This window comes from Sinocyclocheilus grahami, unplaced genomic scaffold (genome assembly GCF_001515645.1).
Source record: "Sinocyclocheilus grahami isolate Dianchi unplaced genomic scaffold, SAMN03320097.WGS_v1.1 scaffold718.1, whole genome shotgun sequence".
In the NCBI taxonomy this organism is placed as follows: Eukaryota; Metazoa; Chordata; class Actinopteri; order Cypriniformes; family Cyprinidae; genus Sinocyclocheilus; species Sinocyclocheilus grahami.
In genome coordinates this window covers 55,409-71,241 of record NW_015505897.1, presented here as the reverse complement: position 1 = coordinate 71,241, position 15,833 = coordinate 55,409, and the positions used below count along the sequence as shown (strand labels likewise).

Sequence of the window (15,833 nt, the reverse complement as noted above, 5' to 3'; positions counted from 1 at the left end):
AGTTATGTACAATATATCACTATTGTAACTAGTATATGCTTGTATATATTATTTGCTAATTTGATACACCATTTTAATTACCAATGATATGATCAACATAATTTGAGTGAACAGAGTGTAAAGGCACCTGGTGGTTTGGAGAGTGAGAGAGGCAGGTGGAAATCAGATACATATTCGGGTCACTTTTGAGAGACCAGCTTACCTGCTGCACTTTCCTCTCATTACTCCAGATATCTTCACGGGACGCTACTGTCCTCTTGCCTATGTAGACTCTATCAGAGAGGCATGGCTTATTCCTGGAATTAGAATTAGAAACTGGAATTAGAAACTATCCAACCTGAAGTCTGATCAGTGGGCAAAGCCACCCTGCCCTTAAAAATAAAAACACTTTGAGTTTGCTGTTGACAATTGCCTAATGTGAACTGTGCCTTTCACAAAAGAGATTTCAGAAGATTCAGAATGACTTACATAAGGCTTAAAAGATTTACAAAAGTATCTCTACACTCTAAAAAATGCTGGGTTAAATACAGCCCAGTGCTGGGTAAAATAGGGACAAATCCAGCAATTGGGCTGTTTTGACCCAGCGGTTGGGTTACTACCCAGAAGGTTGGGTTAAACATTTAACCCAACTGCTGGGTCAAAACAACCCAATCGCTGCGTTTGTCCCTATTTTACCCAGCACTGGGTTGTATTTAACCTAGCATTTTTTAGAGTGTAACAAGTAACAACCTTGAGATTTATCAACCCACTTTAAGACTAACTGTGAATAAATTACACAGTGAACAAGCTGAATAAACTCAGCTAGCACAGTAGTTACTCTGCCCACTAACTCTGTGGAGCTTTGTGATATTGACCTGAGAAGACCAGTTTTGTGGGGCTTGTATTACGCTTGTCTGAAGCTTATTTACAGCCTGTTTGTGCTTACTGTCAGCAAGTAATATTCAGTTGTCATGGTTGATAATTTCTGAGCTAGAATGTGAGATGCTAAGTGTGTGTGTGTGTGTGTGTGCATGTTTATGTGGTTTGAGGACACAAATTTGTATAATAACATGGGTATGACATAGGTATTACAACGAGAAGGTGATTTATGAGGACATTTTCAGTGTCCCCGTAATTCAAAAGGCTTATAAATAATTCAGAATGAGTTTTTTTGAAAATCTAAAAATGCAGAAAGTTTCCTGTGAGGGGTAGGTTTAGGTGTAGGGTTGGTGTAGGGCAATAGAAAATACGGTTTGTACAGTATAAAATCCATTACGCCTATGGAGAGTCCCCATAAACCATAAAAACAAACCTGTGTGTGTGTGTGTGTGTGTGTGTGTGTGTGTGTGTTTATTTGAGAGACTGTATATCTGCTGTCGCCTTGCAGCAATAGCAAATGCCTTTACCACAAGACAGACAGAACAAATTGAACAGAGACAGAGAGATGGGTATGTTGAGGGGGTGAAATCTTCATGCCTTCATGCTGGCCACTTTGTTGCATGCACGTGTTGTCCTCAGATGAATGGTACTAAGCCAATTCAGATGCATCAGATGAATACCACAAGGCAAAAAAGTCCTAAACACTTGAATTCATATCTAATAATGGTAAAATTAGCATTTCGAGTTGGTCTTCAGTCATTATAATTGGGTTATATTAAGAACAAGTAGGAAGGGAAGTCCCCACACAAGTATGTGAGCAGTGTGATTGTGTGTGTATGTGAGTATGTTCACTCCTGTCCTTTCTCACCCTCCGGAAAGGAACAGTCGTGCCCACCTCTTCCCTTTGTTCTCTCACAAAATTATCCACACACACACACACACACACTTACACAAACCATCAACAGGCACCTGCCAGGGCTGCCACAGAGTCCACGCATTCCTTTCTCCCTCCCATAATTCTCTTTCCTCCCAACCAATCACAGACCTGCTTTTCAAAAGTCAGGTTGCAGGGAGGAGAAAAGTGATGAGTTGACCACGTCAGGGTTCGGTAGGGAAGGTTTGGCACAATCACACTGGGCTGTTGGTTAGAGAGAGGACAGAGTCTGTGGGATATGCGAGTTAGTGTGAGTGCATGTGAGAGCTTGTTAAGGTGTGTCTGTACGTGGTGCCAGTGGTGACGGCAGGTGCCAAACTGTGGATATACAGATTGTACTTCAAATGAAGGCTCTGCTTGGGGTCCTGTGGTGCTGCTGGCTTCTAACTCTCACAGGTAATACAGATCTGGCAGTTTAGATGTGGGAAGAGTGTTTGCATTGACGTATTTGCACTAGCATTCAAAACATTTGGGGTTGTAAAGGTTTATTGCATCTCAAATACAGTAGAAAAAAACAATATTAGTGTGAAATATTATTTAAAATGTAAAACTTTTCCATTTTTAATGTTTTAAAATATAATTTATTCCTGTAATGTCAAAGATAAATTTTCAACAGCCATTACTCCACATGATCCTTCGGGAATCTTTTTAATATTCTGATTTGGTGCTCAATAAACATTTCTTATCATTATCAATGTTGTGCTGCTTAATATTACTGTGGAAAAACATGATCATTTTTATTTTCAGAATTTTTTGATGAATAAAAAGTTCGAAAGGACAATTTAAATTATTTACTGTCACTTCTTATCAATGTAATGCATTCTTGCTAAATAAAGATACATTTCTTAAAAAAAAAAAAACTTACCCCAAATGTATGTATATATGTGTGTGTATGCATGTATATTTTTGTTTCTAAGAGTTTATGCATTATTATATAAAATGTTATGTTAATACATTTTGTGAATGTACTGCATAATTTACAGTATGTACAATAATATTTATATTAAAATATATTCATCATGAATAATTTAATTGAGTGTGTGTGTGTGTGTATATAAATTGCATATAAATATATACATGTAATATATAAATTACTATATTAATTAATAAGAAACTTATTAATTAATTAGTTTGAAATTCGGAATCAGTAGATGGTCTGTATATCTGAACAGACGTGATCACAGATAGTAACAGGTGTATATGTCACCAGTGTGTCAGTTATGTGCTTTCATAAACTGCATGTGACGGACTGCATCTGTCTGACACACAATCCATATAATGTTTAGAATGCTACAGCATATTTGACCTTGTAATAAGGAGACAAAGAAAGCAGTGCTGAGGCCATTAACTCCTCTGAATGTTGATCTGAGTCAGCCCATTCTTAGAAAACCCTTTTTATGACTACAAGTCAGAAGAAACACTGAGAGCGAGATAGACAAGTCTTATTTTGATTACGAAACAAGGAGAGGGAAGAAGTTAATGACCTGCTGAAATAAAACAAGCATTTGTGTGTCTGCATGTGTGTTTTCAGTGGCATCCGAGGCTGAACGCATGCTACTGGAGGATTTGTTTCTGGATTACAACCTGAAGGTGCGTCCAGCGCGTACCTGGACTGAGCGAGTGATGATCCGAGTGGGAATGACTTTAGTACAGCTCATCAGCTTGGTATGATACACATAACACTCATGCATAAACACGTCCACACACATTTTCCTATGCGGAATTACTGATCCTCTCTTTATTCATTGTTTATTTCCAAAGCGTTTCTCTCTTTGTGATCACTCACACAGTTTGTGTTCCGTGACATTCCCAGCAGGCTGTTGGAGATCAGTGGCCCAGCTGCCTCTCTCGTACCCACTGGGCCATGCGGCCAACGCTTCAGCAACATTTCCCTAACATTAGAGAAACATTAGCATTTAGTCCCCTATCAGCAAGCCATTTCCAGCCACGAAGCATCAAGCCATGCATAGAACATTAGCTTTCATACGGAAGGACTGACTGTGACAGCATGCCACACTCGACACGCGTTAGTGCCGCGCTAATGTCACTATCTCTCTTCTCTCACAGAATGAGAAGAATGGAGAGATGACAACAAACATGTTCATGAATATGGTGAGAGGCTGATCATTTATCTCATCCTTCCTAACCGCTGTTTATTCTCCGCTTAAATTGACTGTCACTTTTTATAACTGCAAGTCATTTTTGGCTTTTCTTTTTTTTTTTTTTTACTGTCGTGTGGGCTTTCTTTAGATGTAGAGCAAATAAGTGTGCTCATGGTGCTCAGTAGGATAATGCTGTGTGTGGCAGAGAAAGAATTGGATTGCTTAACTAAGGGAATTGTGGATAAATATTGGGGATGAATTTGATCTCAATAGATTTGTCAAAATGTCTCCTTAATGATATCCTGATCTGGATAAACTGTTAAATAATGTTTTAAAGAAATGTTTCTTGAGCACTAAATCGCCATAGTAGAATAATGTCTGAAGGATCATGTGACACTGAAGTCTGTAGTAATTGCTGAAAGTTCAGCTTTGCCATGACAGGAAAAAAGTACATTTTAAAATCATTTTTAAAAGTACCTTTTAAACAGTTCATTTAAATTGTACTAATGTATCACAATATTACTGTTTTTACTGTATTTTTTAAGTACACCATGCAGCATTGGTGTATATATGTAATGTTCTTTAAAGACATAATTTCTAACCTCAGTAAGTGACTGGGTTAGTGTCAAGTTTTCTGTCAAATTATGACGACCAGCCAAAGGTTCAAAATGGCTTAAAGGGGTCATATGATGCTTTTTTAAAGATCATTATTTTGTGTATTTGGTGTAAATATTTCCACATAGTGAGGTAGATATGTGGGGGCGTGTTAGAACGAGCCGTTTTAGGGGGGCGTAGCAGAGTCTTAACTTTGATAAAGAATATCTCTTTGGTTTTGAGACTTTAGTCTTTGCAACTTCAGGGATCTTATCTATGCACAATCAGCTTGTAACACTCCAAAGAAAAAGGAAAACTTGAAATCGCATCATATGACCCCTTTAATAAAGTGTCAGTATAATAAAACAGTAGAATCTGATGGAAATTCCATTCCCCCCTACACTCTCTCTTTCTGTCTCTCTCATTTCAAGGAATGGACAGATTACAGGTTATCCTGGAATCCTGAGGACTATGACAATATTGATGCTGTGCGAATTCCTCCCTTAAAAGTGTGGCGTCCAGACATCTACCTAATCAACAAGTGAGATCATCCTCCAACAATGCCACACTGACAAGCATTTGAAAGATGTTGTTTTAAGAAGTGCATGATCGGCACTGCTCCGCAGCAGCAGGGCACCTGCCACAGTATCATACTTGAATTAAAAACCTTTTGATCTCTTTACACTGTAAAAATTGACACTGAATTTAGGACTTGAATAAGATGTTCTCTTTCTGTTTCATAGTAATGATGGTCAGTTTGATGTTGCCCTGTATGTAAATGTGCTAGTGAGAAGCGATGGAACCGTCTCCTGGTATCCACCAGCCATCTACCGCAGCTCCTGTTCCATAGAGGTACATGTGAACTTGTTAGTATGCTTACATGTTAAAGTAATATTCTTGGATCATAGTAAATAGACTTCTATAGTAAATTAAATTCCTTTGTCAGAATCACAGAAACTATTGTTGGAGTTTAATTTGTGTTGAACCTTAAACCACAAATCATTTGAACCATATTACTGATTTAAAGTTGCTTACTATTATTGTGTTGTACTGTATTATGTTCAAATCTGTGTTCTCCATCCCTATAGGTGGCGTACTTTCCATTTGACTGGCAGAACTGCACAATGGTGTTTCGTTCCTACACATATGATTCCTCAGAAGTGGACCTTCAGTACGGTCTAGATGAAGATGGCAACGAGCTCCATGAGATAGTGATTGATGAGAATGCGTTCACTGGTTAGTGTACTTCATCCTAAAAGTGGCAGCTTCCTCTCCAAGGTCAGGAACCGTGGAATATTACAATAGGGATTATTTGTATTTATTTATGAAAATAATATTTGTACAAAGTTATTATATTCAGCATAGTAATATAGTTAAATTACCTGTAGTCTGTTTATGGTTGCCAAGCAATGTAGCAACTTGGCACATGGCACACTCTCTTCTTCCTTCTATCGCTCTTTCTCTCATCAGTCCTCTCTCTTCCCTAAGAGAACGGTGAGTGGCAGATTTGTCACAAGCCCAGCAGAAAGAACATCCACGATGACTTGTATGAGGACAGCACCTTCTACCTGATCATTGAGAGGAAGCCTCTGTTTTACATCATTAACATCATCGTGCCCTGCATCCTCACCAGTGTGCTGGCCATATTTGTCTTCTATCTACCACCTGGTGCAGGTGGCCATCTTTAATTAGAAAATCAATATGTTGACTGTAAATTGTGCAGGTTATGTTCAACTTTGATGTTTTATGAAACATCCTGACTAATTAAATATACACTACCATTCAAAAGTTTGAAGTCGAGTCCCTTATGCCTACCAAGGCTGCATTTATTTGATCAAAAATGCAGAAAAACAGTAATATTGTGAAATATTATTACAATTTATAATAACTGTTTTCTATTGTATATATATTTTAAAATGTAATTTATTTCTGTGATGGCAAAGTTAAATTGTCAGCAGCCATTACTTCTGTCTTCAATGTCACATGATGTGATTTACTGCACAAGAAACATTTCTTATTGTTATCAGTGTTGAAAACAGTTGTGCCGCTTAATATTTTTGTGGAAACATGTTTTTTTCTGGATTATTTGATGAATAGAAAGTTCTTTAAAAAAAATCTTGTTGACCCCAAACTTATGAACAGTAGTTCTTTGTTTTTTTTATTATTTATATTTGGCTGTATGCAAACTGTGGATGACATTGTTTAACTTTGTCTTGATCGATTTTTAATTTATCTAATCACTTGTCATTTTATTTATACTGAAAGAGAAATGGAACACAATGTGTCTGTATGTAAGACATGTTTTCCGATATCTCCTTCAGGTGAGAAGATGACTCTGTCCATCTCAGTCCTCATTGCTCTCACTGTTTTTGTGCTGTTGTTGGCTGGCAAAGTCCCAGAAACATCACTTGGCATTCCTATCATCGTTAACTATGTAATGTTCACCATGATCCTGGTGATGTTCTCAGTAATCCTTAGTGTGGTGGTCCTGAACCTTCACCACAGGACTCCCAGCACACACCACATGCCCTTATGGGTGCGCAAGGTGACCCTTAGAAAGATTCACATTCAGAAAAAATCTTAATATAAAAAGCAGTTTATTCATGTTATTCAGTAAACTTACTTAAACCTGAAAGCATTTCCTGTCATCTAACAATCTACAGGTTTTCATCAACTTACTGCCGCGTTACTTGGGTGTGCTGAGGCCCCAAATTGAGGAACCAGTGGAGGACGAGCCAAAAGAAAGCATCCCATTTAGTTTTCTGGACAAAGGTCTTAAACCTGGAGGTGAATATTTTATCCGAAAGATCAACCCAGATCTGGTATTGCCTTGGAGAGGAAGGTAGGTATTGTGTGCAATAAAAATCAGTTACTCAGTCTCAGTCAATCACAAAATAACCGTGCTTTTGTTTATAACAATTTGTGTGTCTTCCAAAACGTTTTAAGATTAAATGTGATATAAATTGCATGCATATGAGATAATAGCGTATAAAAGTTCTGTCATGAAACTTTTAAGATGGCGCAAGCTGATGGGTTGTTAATGCAAACTAATGATATTCACAACATTACACGACTTGGCACTGATTGGTTCATGTTGCATACACAGCCAATGAGCTTTCTGCTTTACATTTAAATGGCTGATTAGCATCCACTAGAGCATTTCGTAGCACGCCTTCAGAGCTCCTCTGAAATCATCCACCTTCCCCAGCTCCACCTGTATAGATCTGCTACGGGTTATTACATATGCTATTTGTGCAGCAGCAGTATGTCTTAAATACTCAGCGAGCTGTATCTGCTCATGTATTGGCAGTAGCAAGTTACTGTTCTTGCTTTGCAGCAGCAGCAATAATCTACAAAAACAGCAATAACCAACAGTAGCGTAGAAGATCTATTCCGCCAAGACTGGCAGTACAGTAATATACAGTCATATCCATTACCATGCTAACATCTTCCAAGAGTTGTCATGATAGAACTATATGCATGTTCTATAGAGTTGTATAGAATAACATCTGATTTGGTTGTGGTTAAAGTTTATAACAACAAAGTGAAGTTTACAATAGTTTGCCTGTTTTGTTATGTCTTTTTGCTTATTGGTCTTGTCAAATCTGTTTGAATGCAAATGCGAAGTACAACTCTTGTTAGACACAATTAATGAACACTCACTCAGACAAAAACACACATAGATGCCAAATCAATATGCAGCACTTTAATGTGCTTGTACCATAATCTGCTGGTGTTGGCAATATTGCTCGCTTTTAAACAACTCATAAACGTGGATCAGGGTGAGCAGATGATGAAAGTCGCTTTGCTGGCTAGGGCTGCACGGTTAATCGAATGCGATTGTCATGCGCATTTTGTTAAAAAAGCCGGTTCTGTAATCAGCAGTATATCATCATCACGTGCTTTCAGATGGAGCAGCATTTACTACACATAGCCGTAGTTCACTGACAAGTTACGCAAAAAAATCGCAGACGATTTTATTACACGATTCTGAAATCGCAGAAATCGTTGGCGATAATGACAGCTGTTTGCACAGCTTCTCAGTGAACTACGGCTCTGTGAAGTAAATGCTGCTCCATCTGAAAGCATGTGAAAATACCACATTTAATAACATATTTTTACTCCAAACTCTCTTCATAACGTCGGTCGAGTGTTTGAAATAAATCCTTCTGTGAGATGATGTGGCTTCTTACACAGAATAAGGCACGCAACATATTTCATAGTATTTAAGCAGTGATAAAGGCATTGCATTATAAATATACTTTATTTTAATGAAAATTATAATAATAAGAACTCAGATAAACTGTATATTACCAGAGTCGTGTGTTTATTAGTCACATTGAATCAATGAAAGCAGTTGAATCTTCTGTTTATTCAGCTGCAGCGATCACACTGCTGATCACAGAACCGTGCTTCACTGAAAGATACGCATGACAATCGCAGCTTCTCTCGAATCGCGATTTCGATTTATCGTGCAGCCCTAGCTTGTACCATAATCTGCTGGTGTTGACAATATTGCTCGCTTTTAAACAACTCTCATAAACTCGGATCAGTGTGAGTGGATGATGAAAGTCACTGTGCTGGCTGTTCCTCCTCTCAATCTAAGCGCATTTGATCTCAGCCAAGTTAAGCCCAGTCACCCCTCCAAAGTTGCCAGAATCTGAGCCCTTGTTGAGCTGAGGCATTAGCGTGTAATGCACACAAGAACAGCAGGAGAGGGCCGAAGGTGGAGGATGCACATAAATGGATGAATGGACATTTTGATGGACAGATGGATGGGTTTTTTTCTGAAAACATGCACATGACTCTGCTTTATTCTACAGTGTGTGGTCTCCATCTGTCCTTAATAGTAGTAATGAACTGTTTGGTGGGCCTGGGGTGCCTATTTTCCTCCTCTTCATCTGTTGGCTCGTGACCTGTGGCCTGTCATTCTTGCTCCTGTAATCTGGTGCCGCAGAGTGTGCCAGTCTTTAGCCAGTCTAACAGGTGGTCTTAAGATGGCTGCATGCCGCTATAGAGCTTTATTAAAGTGCTAAGCTCACAAGTCCTTCAAGACATGGCGCCGGTCTTGAGGGCTACAGGATGAGAGAAGTGATTTCAGGGAAAGTTAATTTTGTTGAATGTGATCCATTTTTATTAGCAGGTGGTACTTGCTATCCAAACTTTGGAACAACCCAAAGGCCTAAATATCCTAAATTTCTTGCTAAATCTAATGGTGGTTTGACAGCAGATGAGTGGTCCCAAATGTGTTTGATGTCAGAGTTTGGCTGGTGTGAAACGTGTAATGAACTCAGGTCTTGCTTGAAAACAGGTGTCTGGATACCCAATAAACAATTGGTATGAAAGCAATAAGCCTCATTTTAGAAGTTAATTATTACAATTACATAATTTGAGTTTTTGTTGTGGTAATTTGCAAGCAGAGTGTCATTGATTAATTTGTCATTGATTCTTGTCAGAAATGTCAGTAGAAATTTTACAGTTTTGGATATTTGACACTCCCTTTTCTCCTTAAAAGTCCTTAAAAGTGTTCTTTTTGTATTGTTTATATACTTTGTTTTTTGTTTTTTATATTTCTATTTAGCTTAATTAGTTTAATTTAGTTTTATTTAGTAATTTAAGTTTCAATTAAATTTTTCAGCTTTATTTTAATTATTGAAAACGTAATTAATTTAGTTCATTTTACTTAACAATAACAATAAAAGTGCCACACAGCTGCCACTGGTAATCGAGGTAGTACTTGTGTCAATAATGCAAATATACTGTGGTCCAGAGTAAGATGTGAAAAGAAACCTGTAACATGGGTTGGGTAACAATGGTCAGCTAGTAGTTGCTGTAGTTTGTTGTTGTTGTTGTTGTTGTTTAGTTTGTTGTTGTTGTTGTTGTTGTTGTTGTTGTTGTTGTTGTTGTTGTTGTTTTGGTGGTGGTTGTGGTTTAAATAGCATGCTGATAAAATTACAACTTTTGCACATGAAAACACTCTCAGACATTATGTTCAATTTCTAGCCATTTTAGAGTGTTTCAACATTGATTCCACAGAAAATGCAATGAAATAAAATGAAAACAGCCTACAATGCTTAGTAAAAGTTGTAGTCAGCATGTTACTCTGATGTCCTGCATATGTTTATTTAACTGGCTGAAAAGACAAGTGAAAGAGTATGAAGCGCAACATGATTTGAATCTGTGTTGTATTTATGTGCATTGTTTGTTTATGTTGTGCAGAGGTCTGTGTGCATGAGTTGTGTCTGTGCAGATAATCATTTGAGGATGGGTTTTTATATTAAGTGTGTGTATGCAACATGTGCATAGGAAAGTGAATGCATACATCACACATACAGTATCTGGAAACAAACATTTGTATGAGTTGTCTATACCTGTATGCATCTCATTGACCGTGCATATCATGTGCTGGACGTGTGGTGCTCTCTGTATAATCCCTGTTGGAAAAAACTCACCCTTGAAAGAATGGGAATGTGAGGGAGGTCAGTCCCAGACACAGCACTGCTCTCATTCATTCTACACTGTATGACAGACTCATTCCCACTATAGCACAGAGCAACACAATATTGTCTGGCTTGTTGCAGAGAAGTATGCTGTTACTTGTAGTAGATGAAATAGATGATTTTCTCCTAGTATGACGATGGTGAGCTATGCATGAATAACGCAGTGCTGTTCTAAAAATGTGTAAGTGCATGTTGTCTAAATGTTGCCCTGACGTTTCAAAGTGTGCGGCTGTCACTTGCAGACCAGTCAGGTCATGGGATAAGTCATATTTTTCAGGATAAAAGAGGAAGACAAGGGCAGGCAGCACATTAAACCAATATGCAATACGATACAGTATCAAACGTTTAGGCCAAGTACCACCTAGTCTCCAATATTCCTTTTTTTTTTCTGTTCTCAGTATTGACTAAATTGAAAGCTGAGTGCTTAAAAAGTGTGAGCAATATAACACCATATCTTAATTAATATCAAAGGGCCAAAATTGCTGCTCATACTTATAAGCAATTTTCAAAGGAATGAAAAATGAAAATTTGTTGAAAATGTACTCACCCCTCAGGTCATCCAAGATGTAGATGAGTTTGTTTGTTCATCTGAACAGATTTAGAGAAGTGTAGCACTATATCACTTGCTCACCAAAGGATCCTCTGCAGTGAATGGGTGCCGTCAAGGTCCAAACAGCTGACAAAAAACATCACAATAATCCATAAGTAACTGACACAACTCCAGTCCATCAATTAACCTCTTGTGAAGCAAAAGTCCTTATCCATAATATTGCTTTCTCCGGTGAAAAGGTTATCTTGTCTGAATCAGGAGAGAAATATGCACAGATCATGCATCGTTTACATGCACAAAAAAAACAGTTCTAAACAAATATTTCTGTGGATTTTGATGAGAAAGGGAAAACAGGGCATGGACTTTTTCACTGGAGGAACATCGGTATCGATTATGGACTATATGACAGAAGTTTAAAGTTCAAATGCATTAATGGTGGATTTGTTTTACACACAGTTTTGGTGGACTGGAGTAGTGTGGATTACATGTGGATTATTGTGATTTTGACAGCTGTTTGAACTCTCATTTTGGTGGCACCCATTCACTGCAGATAATCCATTGGTTAGCAGGAGATGGCCGAGGGTGAGTACATTTTTAGCATTTTTAGCATTTTAGGGTGAACTATTCGTTTAATGATAATTGTTAGAATTTTATATAATGTTAATAATCAACTTACAGTGAGTGGACATGGAAACACTGCAGCATAACTATTTGTGTTTTGTTAGTACACTTATGAGCCTTTGTTTAGGGTTAATCATTCTTTTATTTTTGTGTATTTGTGCTTTTCAGTCATAACGAGAGCACTGTGAAGTTGCAGAGGTTTTCAAACAGTGACAACTTTTGTCTGATTCTGCCTCCGAATCTCAAATCTGCAATCGCCGCCGTCACGTACGTGGCTGAACAATTGAAGAAACAGGATGTGGACGATACCGTGAGTCTATGAACACACATGCTCACAAACCACACACATTCTCATTCACTTTCCGTCTCTGTTTTTCCACACAAACTCACAGATACACAAAGAAACCTTTATCTAAGGCTCTTCCTCTCGGTCTGTCCCTGATCCTCATGATTATTCATAAATTGACAATACACATCCTCCTGTGTCAGTGAGATCAACATATCCCATTGTTTCTGTGTTTGATGTGTGCCCGTGTAGATGACAGATGACTGGCAGTACATTGCTGTGGTTTTGGATCGGCTCTTCCTTTGGCTCTTTGTCATCATTACTACCCTGGGCACATCGGCCATGTTTCTGGATGCCAGTTTCAACTGCACTCCTGACCAGCCTTTTCCATGAGCACATCCCTTAAATGACAGGCACACAGCTCCTGAACACAAAACATAGTAAAACTGTAGTTGGTGTGGACTGACTCTAGGGGGCATCAAAAATCATATTTATTTGCCTTTCTTTCTTTCTTTGAGAAATTGGGGATCTCTAATGCCCTAGAGAATATATCATAAAAATTATAATCACATGCATTCAGCATAATCTAAACAGTCATACAGTATTTATATCCTTGTGTGCAGCTCTTTTCTGTCTGTCAGCAGTGGTTTATTAAATCCTTCCTGGATCTGACTCGTCACTAAACCACTAGGATATAAAGTCTGACAAGCATGCCACAACTCCATGCTTTGCCAATCTAGCTACGGTAAAGTTAATGAACTGATGTGCAGTCAATACTAAATAACATTAGCTGATGGTTTTCTGGCTGACACACCTCTTTTTCAGCCAGTAATTTGAATGTTAACTTGCATTATGTTGTCCATTTATTATTATTGTGATGAACCACTTACTCTTGGCTAATTCTCAAATAATTTGAGATTTAAAACTTTAAAATCTGAATATACTGGCAGAGCCAAACTCATGGCTCATGTTTAGATTAAGTTCCTAAAGCAACATGATATTGTTCATGATTACCTTACAGAAGCTTTTATTGGGTTAACATTAAATTATTTGGACTTACATGACCAATTTTATGCTAGTTTTCTAATATTTTGTGTTGGATCAATTTCTGTAGCATGAAATCAAAGTCATAATTTTCTTTTATTGAGTCATGGATGTTACAAGTCTTTAAAGTCAGCATGAAAACAACATGAAAATTAATATTTTTTTCATAGTGTACATTTCTGGTCTTGGCGCACATTATTCTCAAAACAAATTACTAAGTATTTTTGATCTAATAAATGCAGTCTTAGTAAGCATAAAATACCTATTTTAAAAACATGACAAATTAATGTTTTTTTTGAGGGGGGGGTGGAGTTGTCATCAATAGAAAAGAGACCTTGGAATTCCTAGATTACATCAGTTTGGCCTGTGTGCCTCCATTTCTGTGAAGGCACCTAGTTGCATAAGAAGTAAAAGAAAGAGGTAAGAAATAATGAATATTAAGTTCCTAAAGCAACATGATATTGTTCATGATTACCTTACAGAAGCTTTTATTGGGTTAACATTAAATTATTTGGACTTACATGACCAATTTTATGCTAGTTTTCTAATATTTTGTGTTGGATCAATTTCTGTAGCATGAAATCAAAGTCATAATTTTCTTTTATTGAGTCATGGATGTTACAAGTCTTTAAAGTCAGCATGAAAACAACATGAAAATTAATATTTTTTTCATAGTGTACATTTCTGGTCTTGGCGCACATTATTCTCAAAACAAATTACTAAGTATTTTTGATCTAATAAATGCAGTCTTAGTAAGCATAAAATACCTATTTTAAAAACATGACAAATTAATGTTTTTTTTGAGGGGGGGTGGAGTTGTCATCAATAGAAAAGAGACCTTGGAATTCCTAGATTACATCAGTTTGGCCTGTGTGCCTCCATTTCTGTGAAGGCACCTAGTTGCATAAGAAGTAAAAGAAAGAGGTAAGAAATAATGAAATAAGAAAAGCATTAACCGAGTCACTGCTTTTCAGGGGAAACCAGAGGCCTGTGTGTTTTATTGCTAACGGTTCAGTGGGCTTCTAAGAAGGCTTACACCAGTTTAATCACTGTTTTTTTTCACTGTCTGTAAACTTCAAAAAAAGCCCTGGAGCCAGCCAGAAGAAAAGCCATGAAGGGAGTTTCTGTTCTTCTTGGGGGTGATTTAGCACTGCTGCTCTCCCTTTACTGAGTGTTGTCTGTTTACTGGAACTAGGTGGGGACAGAAGCTTTGAAAAAAAATGTCAAAGTTTCTTTTGTGTGTCAAGGCTACTTGGCCCAGTGCTCAGGAACCGGCCAATGTTAGGGTGACAGATAAATCTCGTTACCAGGGGCGACCAGGGTGGTGTGTGCTAATTTCAAGATGTTACTGAAGCAAAGAAGTTCCTTCTACTGTATCTGCCAACTGTTATTCCACCTCTCCTACACATTCTCTGAGAATTCTGAGAACAAAACTGTGACTTTTCGGTTATCTATTCGTTTAAATCCTGTTTGTTACCTTTAAAAGAAACTATCAACCGAAAACATGGGTGTCAGACATAGACACCTTCTGGAGTGAAAATAATTTCCTCTTCGAATAGCATTATTGCTTCCGCCCTATTTTTCTCAGGTTATAGATATTTCTATCATGAAAGTCTTATGCACACCCCTTCGAGTAAAGTGTAACCAAAGTCTGGAACACTATAGATCATTGTAACATTGGCGCCAACTCTGCACCGCAGACAATAGTTGATAGTGTTCCAGACTTTGATTACACTTTACTTGAAGGGGTGTGCATAAGACTGACATGACACCTTCATAATCATGACAGGAGTTTTATGCATGTTTATGACAACTGTCATTAAGTGTCATTCACTCAGTTATGTCATTTTTAATGCAAAGATGACATTGTTTGAGATGTCTTTGTTATGGGCTATGGTTAGGGGTAAGGGTAGGGGTAGGGTTAGGTCAAATAATGTCATATTTGCATTAAAAAATGACATAACTGAGCGAATTCCCAAAGAAACAGTTGTCATAAACATGCATAAAACCTCCTCATAAAACTATATTTTAGTCGTGTCAGTCTTATGCACACCCCTTCAAGTAAAGTGTTTCCCAGACTTGTTTCCCCCTTCACTGGAAGTGCAGAGGTCACCTGATGGAGTGGTTAGACGTGACAAACGTGTCCTCATAGAATGGACAAGATGTAAGTGGAGGTTCTGAGACTGAATAGGCAATAGTATGTGAAACGTTTTAAGCCCCAAGTAAACGGAGGAAAATGGAAGGCTTTCAAATGTATCAATGTAAATTAAAGCAGGCAAAATAATACTAATAATAATTTCTATAATAATAACTACAAAAACAACAATAGCCTAGTGTTTTATCT

The 15,833-nt window shown here is 37.7% G+C and overlaps 1 protein-coding gene across 1 annotated transcript; it reads left to right on the top strand.

Moving 5' to 3' along the window:
- The first annotated feature begins 2,136 nt into the window (after positions 1-2,136).
- chrnb1l (cholinergic receptor, nicotinic, beta 1 (muscle) like) lies at positions 2,137-12,888 on the top strand. The gene is made up of 12 exons (XM_016244416.1): positions 2,137-2,188; positions 3,324-3,457; positions 3,860-3,904; positions 4,920-5,029; positions 5,232-5,340; positions 5,577-5,724; positions 5,977-6,162; positions 6,810-7,033; positions 7,152-7,310; positions 9,446-9,477; positions 12,328-12,469; positions 12,698-12,888. Exons 1-12 carry the CDS (start codon positions 2,137-2,139, stop codon positions 12,836-12,838), a joined length of 1,482 nt encoding a protein of 493 aa, XP_016099902.1. The 3' UTR covers positions 12,839-12,888.
- The last annotated feature ends 2,945 nt before the right edge of the window (positions 12,889-15,833 follow it).